The 12,481-nt window shown below is 39.9% G+C and overlaps 1 protein-coding gene across 5 annotated transcripts in view; it reads right to left on the minus strand.

Annotated features, from left to right (window-relative positions):
* Nucleotides 1-7,956: 7,956 nt before the first annotated feature.
* The window catches only part of carmil3 (capping protein regulator and myosin 1 linker 3), an 86,540-nt gene continuing 82,015 nt past the window's right edge, over nt 7,957-12,481 (minus strand). For 4 of the 5 annotated variants that reach the window (XM_087178144.1, XM_023421925.2, XM_023421924.2 and 1 more), the window contains 5 exons: nt 11,381-11,484; nt 11,081-11,288; nt 10,778-10,849; nt 10,301-10,420; nt 7,957-8,706 (listed from right to left, as the gene is read on the minus strand). In XM_087178144.1, coding sequence (XP_087034270.1) covers nt 8,666-8,706; nt 10,301-10,420; nt 10,778-10,849; nt 11,081-11,288; nt 11,381-11,484 — 545 coding nt within the window. In that variant the 3' untranslated portion in view covers nt 7,957-8,665. The remainder of the gene's footprint in view (nt 8,707-10,300; nt 10,421-10,777; nt 10,850-11,080; nt 11,289-11,380; nt 11,485-12,481) is intronic. The other variant, XM_023421926.2, reaches the window with a different exon arrangement.

Below are 12,481 nucleotides of genomic sequence, written 5' to 3' on the forward strand. Positions count from 1 at the left end.
AAACGTCATAGTATAGTAAGGCATATAAATGTCAAAAACGTCATAGTATAGTAAGGCATAAAAATGGCATAAAACGTCATAGTATAGTAAGGCATAAAAATGTCAAAAAACGTCATAGTATAGTAAGGCATAAAAACGTCATAGTATAGTAAGGCATAAAAAACGTCAAAAATCATCATAGTATAGTAAGGCATAAAAACGTCAAAAAACTTCATAGTATAGTAAGGCAAAAAAATGGCATAGTATAGTAAGGCAAAAATCATCATACTATAGTGAGGCATAAAAATGTCATAAGACGTCATAGTAGAGTGAGGCATAAAAATGTCAAAAAACGTCATCGTATAGTAAGGCATAAAAACGTCATAGTATAGTAAGGCATAAAAATGTCAAAAAACGTCATAGTATAGTAAGGCCTAAAAAAGGTCAAAAATCATCATAGTATAGTAAGGCATAAAAACGTCAAAAAACGTCATAGTATAGTAAGGCATAAAAATGTCAAAAAACGTCATAGTATAGTAAGGCATAAAAACGTCATAGTATAGTAAGGCATAAAAAACGTCAAAAGTCATCATAGTATAGTAAGGCATAAAAACGTCAAAAAACGTCATAGTATAGTAAGGCAAAAAAGTGGCATAGTATAGTAAGGCAAAAATCATCATACTATAGTGAGGCATAAAAATGTCATAAGACGTCATAGTAGAGTGAGGCATAAAAATGTCAAAAAACGTCATCGTATAGTAAGGCATAAAAACGTCATAGTATAGTTAGGCATAAAAATGTCAAAAAACATCATAGTATAGTAAGGCAAAAAAACGTCATAGTATAGTGAGGCAAAAAAATGTCAACTAACGTAATAGTATAGTAAGGCATTAAATTTCAAAAAACGTCATAGTATAGTGAGGCAAAAAAATCTCAAAAAACGTCATAGCATAGTAATGCAAAAATCATCATACTATAGTGAGGCATAAAAATGTCAAAAAAACGTCATAGTATAGTAAGGCATAAAAAATGTCAAAAAACATTATAGTATAATCAGGCATAAAAACTTCATACTACATTAAGGTATAAAAATTTTAAAAAATGTCACAGTACAGTGAGGTAAAAAAAAAAGCCAAAATACATCATAGTATCGTAAGGCATAAAAACATCATAGGATAGTGAGGCATAAAAGTGTAAAAAAACGTCATAGTATAGTAAGGCAAACACACTCAATTGCTGTGTGCAGGTTGCCATTCATTCTTCTTTATAAAGGTCGTGGAGAGAAAGAAAGGGGGGCTCTGATGGACACAAAAGTGTAACTGGGATGAATAATCCACATGGTGTTTCATTGATAAGCATTTACATGAAATTACATGTTATTGCCCTCATACATGTCTCAAGTCATGTAACGAAGAATGAATCATGAATAATAATAAAGCTTTCAAACAAAGTGCAGATTGTGGAATCATTGAAATATTTTCAAAGACACAATAATATAATGTAATAATCTAGGAGCCATCTATTAGTTGTGTGTATTTATGGTTGTTTATATGTGTAGTCTTGGTCAAGCCATATCATGGATGGTAGTGCATTGTAATGGGACAGGTGGAGTCTGTATGTGGTACAGATCCAACAGACTACCTCATGATGAATGGGTGACGGGGAGATGTCACAGTTTTTACTGCTGTCATCAGGGACACAAAAGCTAAGCCAGCCATCACACCGTCTCATTTCTTAGTTGCAACATAAAAGTAATTTGCAAGTGCGTCAAAAACAAGGCTTTCTCCCACACCCAGCCAAATGGCTTGTTTCTGGTCAGGATAGTTGCTACAAATACAATAGTAGAAAGACTGTAAAGAGACTACACTCTTTAACACTCTAACCAATAACTGGACCACAGGGCCTCTGACTGGAGTGCACATTAAACACATGGATCCAAGAGCCGTTTAACCGTTTATTTTGTTCAGGAAATTCATCAAGGAACTAATGGTAGGATGGATGATTTCTTTTTTACAACAAACAAAAGTAAATAATTTGCCATGCATACACCAAAAATAATAAAGTGTGACTAAAACATCTTACATTCTTAATGCATCAAAAGGGGGAAAAAAAAAATTTCTCTCAAACATTCACCAGGGTTTTGCTTATACTGTTAACAAAGAACATAATTAAATACAGGATACAGCTTAACTACTTCTGGTTCATTGAAGGTAAACAGAATTTGAAAGAAATAAACAATAAATAATAACAAAGGATATTGGTTTTCAGCAAGCTACTGGTGTGGCAGCATGGTCTCTAGCAAAGGGATCTCTGTTGTACACACCCAGTGCTTTTGTAAACTCCCCTATGCAAACATCTGTAAAAAGTCACTGTCCACGATTCCTCAGCAGCAAACAGCAGACAGACACAGTCAGAGAACAGCTGCTGAAGATAGTGGAGCATTTAGCAGCTAAAGAGACAGATTTCCCTCAGGAGCTGGTGGAGACCAAACACAGAGCTAAAAGAGAGGGAACACTGGACTGAGATCTTCATGAACCATCAGGTGACACAAACTCCACTCCAAATACAACAAATAAAATATAATAATAATAATAATAATAAATAATGCAAATTAAAAGTTATAAATGGAGATAGATAAAGTCCTCCTGTCTTCTCTTCATCTCTTCCCTCCACAGTCTTTCCAACAACAGTCACACAGTGTGACACACCTGCAATGTGAGTGAGGTCAGTGTCAATACTTTTGCGTTAGCAACACTTATGCAGATGTATGACGTTGGCAGCTGGAGGGGTTTTTCCTCCAGGCAGCGGCCCCCGCTCTGCCACAGCAGCTTCAGGCCGCCTTCCTCTTCCTCTAGGCTCCGGTCCTGGGTGCAGGTGGTCCAGGCAGAGGAGGTGGATGAACAGAAGAGGGGAGTGGTGCTGGAGCAAGGGGAAGACTAACAGCACTGGATGAGGGGCCAGGCTGTTCATCGTTTGAAGGAAGAGGAGAAGGAGGAGGAGGCAGACCCCTGCCGGAGGGCCCAGGCTGCTCCTCTGGGACATTGAAGTCCTTGTCCCCCTTGTACCAGGGACAGACCCTTTGCTGAAACGAGAGTCCGGCCAGCGCCTGGAACACAGACAAACACAGACTGTTTTAGGATTTTCAGCTTTCATTAAAAGATAAATCACAGAACAGATTACAACACACCAACAGCTTTATGACAAACTCTTACCACTGAGTCCTCAATTTAATTCAAAGAGCTGGATGTTGGTCTGAGCCATCAACCCCGGGCTGGCCAGCACTGCCTCTCTAATGGCCACATAATCCTTGAGGATGAGGGACCACAAAGTCCTCCTGGTCCCTCCAGACACGTGGCCACTGGGTGAAGATGGCAGAGCTGACTGCAAACGGCCTCCACCAGGCGGCTGGCACTGGGCCAGTTTGCAGGGCCCGAGTTCAGTCCAAGACAGCTGAGAGATAATCAGAGAGTAGTGTGTTGATATAGATCTGATATTCATTAGAGGAAACAGTGATATCTGAAGTGAATCTCACCTCTGGAGACTCTCCTTCCCAGGACGGGAGGCGTTCTTCCCCGTCGCTGCCTTGTACTGTCACCTGGGCTGCCTCTCCTGGTATCTGGGAGGGAAGAAGTGAAGTCTGTGAAGTGATTATGTCTCAGACAGCTCTTCCATCCTGGTCTTCTGCAGGGTGGATGGGATGGCCTTACTCAGGGTGGTACAACGTATGGCAGGGTGTTGCTGTGGCAATATTATGGGGAAAAACACATGCCACAATAATGCCGCCTACCTTGAGTCTATGTAGGCACTGGAACCAGGATTTGAGCAGGCCTATAGTCCTCCTGAGGCTCTGGTCGTCCTGTGGGCCACATGGAAACTCTGTTGGGCGTCTGGCTCTGGGTCAGGGGTCAACAGAAACTCTCCTGTAATTATGTAGTGGATACATTTTGAGTGTGTTAAAGGAGCTTTACTTACTATTGTTGCTCAGGGTACATATGATCTTGACAGAGCAGTGAATGGGAGATATTGGTTGCAGCATTCTGTATTGTAAGACAGTAGTCAATGCACCTGCATATTAATGCTGTGGAAAGACTCCCTGTTCACAGTCACCTTCATTAACTGAAGGAGCAGTGATATAGGGAGGTGTCTGCCACTGATGCAGCGTGTCACGTTTGGGAAACCCTGCAAAGTAAAAAGGAATTACTGCTCCCACTCTGAGGTCGCAGCAGAACATCATTAACAGAGTCTAATTTAAAATATTGTCATTAACTTCAGCTGAGTAATTTGTACATCAGTCAACTGAAATGCTGTGGAGTTTTTCTTTGATTGTCCTCAGAGGTTTATACCCAAGAAATACTAATGAAATGTGCAGTAGGCGTTTAAGTGAAAGGGATGCTTTTCTTACAGCTTTATAAACAGTTGCTTTCCTGCATGACCAGTGTTATAAACAGAAAAAAACAAAGAGCAATAAAATAATTAGCTCTGATCTGACAGCATGTCCGTGGTGTGTAATATTAGAGCTGTAAGGCCAGAGAGTGTTGCTCAGATAAATGACAGAGTGTGACAAAAAGTGCTGATGTTTAATTGGGTAGACATCAGGGAATGTTAACACAGCTAATCAGGGTCTCTGCTCCCAAAATAAAGCTATGCAAATGATATCGGCATCACTATTGATCGGGACACCCCATGTCCGACAGCTGCTTCGGGCTCAGCCAGAGGGAGGAGATACTCATGGATTGTTAAAGGAAACCTGCCAAGCAAGCGAGCAGTTAGCAGTTAGGTTTACAGATTCAGTTACCACGGCAACTGACCCCGAATTTGAATAAACTCTCTTTCTGGAACATCTCAGTGAACTCAGGGGTTAGTAAACTTAGTTTTCCCTCTCTCTGAAATACACCCCGACGGTGTCATGAAGAAAAAAATTTGTATGAATTAATTTGTACTCTTGAATTAATCCGTGCACACAAATTAGTATTATTTTCTCCCAAGCGCTTTAACAATGAGCTGTGAAGCCAAACTTCATAATAGTCAAAATTAATTTAAAATGACTATGATACAGTTATCATCAATCATCTCTACCGAGCCAAATGTTTGGAATGCTGTTGCCTGCTTTTGTGAACCACAGCTTTGTCTTTACAGCCAGATGTGACCATTAAAGGTATCATCATGCTGGTCTGTGTAGTCACAAGTCATTGGTGTTAAAGCTGAATTCAGTTTACTCACGACAAATACCGCTCCAATGGTACGTGACAAAGACTCGAGCCCCGTCCTCTTCCGCCACTTCTTAATCACTCTGCAAACTATTTTACTTCGAGCTTCTTTTTTTTTCCTTCCACACCACCAACTGCTACAAGGAAATGAAAAAGCAAAGCTGCTCAAGCGACACCAACTGAAACAGAAAATTCAACTTAATTCAACAATATGGTTTTCATTAAAAAACAATAATAATGAAACACTGCCTTGCCAGTCTTGCTGCTCAATATTACCACTGCTCCAAATGCCAGCAGCGTCACGGTTTTTGCATCCTGATACATCAGCCACAATTTGAAGGTATTGCATTAAAGGTATTAGGATTCAGGAGGCCTTTACGTTGAGCTATGAATTCTGCAAGTCCACTCCTTATATATGTGATTAGGTTCTTTATGAGGTAAATATAATGATTTTGTTTAAATTATTGGTTTGTAGCCTTATGAGGTTTGATTAAAGGAAATTATAAAAACACTGTTTATATGCATACAAGTGGTAGGAAGGTTATATATGCACAATGCGCTATGTTTACTGCTGTGGTGACACTAATCTGAAATGCTTTCATACGTGGTGTTATTGTGTTCCCTCACAGAAGCTCACAAAGGCCACGTACAGTGAGACTCTTCATGTTTCAGGGCTTTGTTACCTGTTTTTCTGCTGCACAGTAGGTGCACAACAGACTCACACAAACTCATTACCAGCTTTCCACTGTAGACACAGCGAGGCAAGTGGCATGCTGCTGACCGATGTACTAAACACACATGCGTGCACGCACCCACACACACACACACACACACACACACACACACACACACACACACACACACACACACAGACATAGATGAATGAGCCAGCTTGCAAACATGCAGATAAGTGAGTTCACACTTTACACCATCTGATACACATAAGATGAATGAGCTGGAATACCCTCAGATAATAGCACACACGTGCACACACATACACACACACACACACACACACACACACACACACACACACACACACACAACGTGGAACACTAACCGTGTGAAACGTGTAGGTTTACATACACAGTAATGAAGAATTGAGCTGAGCATATGGTGCGTAGGATTGTGTGTGGATGGAAAGACAGAGGGAATTATCTGCACTTATCCGGTGACCCAGTGAATGTGAATGAAACACCCCTGCCTGTGATCTGTCCTGGCACAGAGGGAGATCAGGTGACTGGATGGAGAGAATTAAAAGCTTCTCATTGTCACAAGAGAAACAGGCTCGTCGTTGTTTGGAGAAGCTGATCCGAGCCTGATCTCACCTGGAGGCTGAGACATGTGTATGACAGAGACAATGCGATGTACAGCGACTGCATAATCTTCTGCTTACATGCCAGAGACAGGAGTAATTAATGAGCATGTTTATACTGCCAATTAAGTGCTGATCGAGCTCATTAACAAGTCTCCTCTCGGATGAGGAGAGACAGCTGTATCATCAAGTATATTCTGCCTTCATTAATGCAGCGACAGTGACTGCTGCTAGGATCCATGGTTATGGTGATGACAGTGGATCATGACTTGGCAGCGACATGTCACTGGAAGCGTGAGCAGGTGGTTTTGGGGGAGAGGAGCGCTCAGTCTCTGCTGCCATCTGCTGCTCAGAGGAGGTAGCACTCATTTAGAAAAGTTAGTTCGGAGTTATCACATCACAAAGAAATAATAAAAGTGAGCCACCATCGTGGATGTTTGGTCACCATCTGTGCCACCAACAATTATGAATCCATGTTGTTATAATCTGAAAATTCATGTACATCTCATGGTAACGAAAACATTTGTTTTATTTTCTTTTTCTTTCTTTCTTTCTGTCCGTTTTGTTTTGTTTTTTTAAAGATGTCCACTGATTGATTATTAATGTTGGGGGACTCACAAGAGACGGATTTAAGAAACAATGGCAAAAAATATAACAAGCAACAACAGAGGTTAGTTAGTTTCTTTTGAAGGAATAAGTTAATATTTAGGGAGATAAACTTATTTGCTTCATTGCTAAGAGTTAGATGAGAAGACCAATATCATTCTCATATCTGTCTGCTAAGCATGAAGCTATATCTAGCAGCTGATTAGCTTAGCCTAGCATACAGACTGAAAACAGCTAGCCTGACTAGCCTCAAGTGTCTTCTGGTTCTGTGGCAATACTTTAGTGACAACAAGCCTGGTGGCTCCCGGCCAAGAAATAACCAAATTAAAACCACATAAATGTGTCATTTACAATAAAATGTTTGAAGGAATGAAACAACTAAGACTTAACATATTAATTAGGAAACTTCAAGGGTTAGGCATTAGGTAGGTTTGCATAATTTGTTACCCTCAGACAGAGCTATGCTAAGCTGTTTCCTTGTTACTAGTCTTTGTGCTAAGCTAACATCTGCTGGCAGTGCTTTCATATTTACTATACAGACTTAAGAGTGGTATTAATCTTGCTATCTACCTGTCAGCAACAAAGTGAATAAAAATATTTCCCAAAACTACTCCTGTATTCCTATAATAATCTGGTCACCAAACCCCAATAACCTCATCAGGGATTTTAAAGCCACAGAAGACAGTGGAGTTCCCTTTTGAAAAACCCATGTTCCATTTAAATTACATGTCAAACAATCGGTATAATAGTTTAACAAATAATATGTCAAACACTTGAGTCTGTTGTACCTGCAAGTTGTACGCTGACAATAAAAGTACTGAATCGAACGTGATGTGAATAGAGATCCAATTCGTTGTGTAAAGTCGATTTTATTTATTCTGATTCATAGAAGCATTTTTAGAAAATATACTCATTTTCAGGCCTGCAAAATCAGATTAAAACTGCAAGTGATCCACTGACTGACTTAAATACTAAGTGCATGATAACATATTTCTCAATCATCAACATCAGCATACACCAAAAGCATACTTACAAACACAGTTATCAAATGATATATTATCACAAATAAAAACATGATTGTTAACTGGTAGAGTTACCACAATGGCTAGTGCAGTTTTATATTCAGTATTTACACCGTCATTAGAGTAAATACAGTACAAACTCACTTTCAGTAGTCACAGATTGTCAGTAAAAGACAGGGAGGGGATGAGAGGACAGAGTATTTTCAACATCAAATGGTTTTGTACAAATGCATAAAACAGATTATGATTATACTGGAGAGACACTGAAATATTGTGTGTTCGTATGAAAAGTACTTTATGTACTGCAGGTCAGAGCTTCCCTTATGCCTGAGAAAAAACCATAGCAAGTGCAACCCGTTAAAAACAGAAAGCATACAGTACATGCATTTTCAGCAACAAATGTTTATATGGATTTAAAAAAAGCAAAAAAAGAAGCTGCGTCAGTTGAGTCCACAGTTTTAAAAGCTTGTCTCTCTCCAGTCCTCCGTGTTCAAGTCGTCTCTTCCCAGCAAATTCCTCCTGGTCCACTGGTAATGTCATAACGCATCTCTGTTACCAAGCTGGGGGCTGTCATAACCTAAAGAAGCAAATATAATATTAATGCATGGCTTTAAAGCTGCACTAATGAAAATGATGTAGGAATTGTAAGTTTTTTTTAAGAAAATTACAAGCCAGATATTTTTTTCAAGAGTTTGATGGAGATCAAAACAGAGTTATCTCCAAGTGGCTTAGAATAGCAGTTATTGTAGGTGTAAAGCTGCACAATCAATATTTTACATTAACAGTGGATCAATTGATGATGTGCAATGTGCAAAGGTGTTTATCAAGTGCTAAACCCAGAGAGTAATCACTAAATGATGCAGTTGCTTTTAATTCTGTGAAGCTTTTTAACCCTTTTGAATCATTGTTTTAGATTTGTGGTCCACAACCCGCTCTCATCAGCCGCGTCTTGAATCACAGCAATCAGCTGTTTTCAGAAAAAATGCTCTGATAAACCAACTGTCTGCTACCTGCCCAAAACCAAACATCAGACAGACAAAGTAGCTAATGAGCATAGTGACACATTTAACTGCTAAAAAAAAAAAGAAAAGATAATTAATATTGGACTTGAATTGATCAGGTCGCAGGAAACACAACTTTAAATGAATGCTAATGTTGCTCTGTATCTTCTGGATGTGTAAACGGTTTGCTAACACTCTCGCCAAAAAAAATCTAATAATGCAGCTTTAAGTTTGCCAAACTTAGAATTAGTTTCTAATAATGAGATTTCAGTGTGAATACGGAACTCAAATGTGATAATGTGGTTATTGCCCTGAATATAAAGCATCTGCTTGATATTTCAGCCCACCGAACATTTAACCAGACGGCTTTTTTTGCCACCATTCATGACATGTGGGCCCTTTTTATCATTCTCGCAGTGATGGTAATTGAGTCCCCTGCAGCAGATTTTTGATATATAGTTCTGCATTACAGAGGTAATTGGCAGTGGTTTTTGCCATGTCATTAGTGCCCCTTGAATTCCACTGCCTCAGGTTTTCATCTTCAGTGCCAAACGACTCAGTGTGGAAAGTGATGTTGAATCAGCTAAACATGGCTGCCAATTATCTCAATAATGGAACACGGTATCAAAAAGAAATCAGCTCCAATTACAGCAGGAGTGATAAAAGGTCCTTATTTCAAAAATGATGAAGTTCTCGTCTAATAGCACACTTATCCAGGCCGTGTCAGATCCAGCTGCCAGCTGCAATGACACATATCTGGAAAACAGCCAAATTACATCTTTAAATTATGTTTTATGATCTTTCTTTGGTCAGCCATTCATCAAGTACTGGAACGAGTATGTATTCAATATGCAGGGTGTGACTCATCCATGTACAGTGCTGTGAAAAAGTTTGCACACACTTGAGTTTTTGCAAGAGTTACAAATTGACACTTTTGCACAAGCTTTTTTTTTTTTTTTTTGCTTGGATTTAATTAACTTTATAAAAAGACAAACTGAATGTTGTACTACTTCCACAAATTTAATTAGCTGTAACACAGCAGACAATTCATTCTGAAATGATTTTTTGTGGTGCAATAATTTGTACAAAAACCTAAAGAACTGTGCAAAGTTTTCCTGCCCCATGGCTGTCGTACCACACATATTTGCAGGAAGTGAAACAGATACATACACCTGGTCCCAGCAGGATAATCCAGAGATTTGTTTCTGTACTGGGGGAAACAGGGCTTTTTCACAGGGAATCTGCGATCTGAAGACCTTTCCAGATCGTAGGGACTGTCTCGTTCCATGCCTGAGGGAAAAGGCAGGAGACAAACACACACACACACACACACACACACACAGTGGGGTGCAGGAACTCAAAAAAGAGGGGTTGCAGGATAAGGCAGTCACACGGTGCACAGCCAGCAAGGTCTACAGGCTTGGGAGAACATCAAACCAGACACTCGTGCTGCTTTCATTAGATAAAAAATAACAAAGGCTTCACGCCGCTGTTATGAATTATGAACAAAAACAGCAAGATGTGCATTTGCGTCAGACCTCCATGTGTGTAACTAAACGGCATGCTTATTGTCTCTACATGTAACATATACATATAATGTGTACACAGCAGCAGGGGTGCAGTAGACACACGTCAGACATACAGTACCTATGTCAAATGAGTTGGACTTCCTGGTGTGATGTGATGTTGCTGGAAATCCATTACGGCCTTCTTCCTCATCTGACAATCATAACCATCATCATTATCATCATGCACACCATCTTTTTCTCTCCATAAGGCCTCACTGACATGGACACATTTTGTCTCCTTGAGGTTTGTCAGTTTATCCGAACTAAAATCCATTAAAGTTATATTTAAGTGTCACCAATGCTGTTTGATTATGACTTCTACCACAACACAATTTGCCATCATATACTATACTTTATCCTTTGCTGTAAAATGACATGTTACCTTGGCTGAGGGCAGGATCTCCGGCCTCTGTCCCAGCCTTGGCAGATGCTAGTGGGCTTTTCCTCTCTGTGGTCCCCTCGTCTTGCTGAGCCGGGGGCAAGCTCCTTTGGTCACTGGCAGGTTCTTCTCCTGGACTGATGGGTGAGGCTGTGGGAGGGGTCTTGGTGTTTTCCGGAGAGGTCTTGTCTCTCGAGAGGTCAAGACTGGGCTGAAAGTGGGACATACAGTGATATTTGGTGATGTATCAGAGTCTGCTGCACGGACGTTACTTTTTTGTCTTTCACATACATTGACACATACCTTATTGGGAATAAGAGGACGCTGTCCCTCCGGTCCTCTCACTCGCTGCTTCTCTTCACGCTTTCTTTCACTCTGCTCCTCTTCCTCCAGCCTTCCTGCCTCTTCTGGTGAGACAGAAACACAGACATCACGCAGTCGTTACAACGTTTTTATTCCATTTTAAAATAAGTACAAACCTTTATTGACAAGTAGCAGGAGCACACATTTCATGTGCATTCCCTCATTGGAAATGATTAAAAAAAAACTGATAAATGATAAAACACAGACCTATAATGTAAAACAAACGATAAAACACCTACAGTTATAGACTGTTTCTGTTAGATTACCTGTGTTAAATGCTTCCTACAGCTTCAAGAGAGTCAAGCAGACATATGCATAGAAGCACCTGGCCATCTTTTAATATGCTTATACATCTGTTTAGTAGCATGTTTATATGCATGACGGTTTGTCTCTGACATCAGCGACAACTCACCTTCAGTTACGGAGGAAAACTCTGCAGCAGCTATTTCAAATACTTCTTTGCTATTCACTGCACAGAGGCTTTCAATCAGAGGATAAAAGTTTACATGCCTGTATCCTCTCTCCATTTTCAATGTCAATCAGCAGATCATTACACTGATTTCATGACATGACCAGTTCTGGCCTCTGCACTGATCTTTTATTTCTCCTTGAGCCAGACTGCAGTCTGCGGCTCCTCTTGTAACTGAGGAGGTTTAGCTCGTTACAAAGTCTAGACTCGAAACTAACAATAGCTCTTAACCATGGGCCTCTCTCTTAAAGACCCCTGAAGTTTGGAGCAGCAGACCTTTTGGACGACAGCGAATCAAATCACTGCCCTTATACTTCATCTCTCATTAAACTCACTTCGACAGACTTCACTTAAACTAATCTTTTTTTAATGATACTGAGCTAAGTTTTTAACTGCTTTCTAACTTTTTACCCAGAGCTTTTTAACAGTAAACAAAAAAAGAGACACAAAGCTGTTAGCCAGTATTAGTTAATATCTATCTTATTCGTGCTCCATGTAGATCTGATAATGCATCATCAATGTAACATTATAGCTACTAATCATTATTACCCGACAGACTCACGTTATTAAGA

This window comes from Seriola lalandi, unplaced genomic scaffold (genome assembly GCF_002814215.2).
Source record: "Seriola lalandi dorsalis isolate HSWRI2012SDOR001 ecotype SW California unplaced genomic scaffold, Sedor1 jcf7180002054677, whole genome shotgun sequence".
Lineage (NCBI taxonomy): Eukaryota > Metazoa > Chordata > Actinopteri > Carangiformes > Carangidae > Seriola > Seriola lalandi.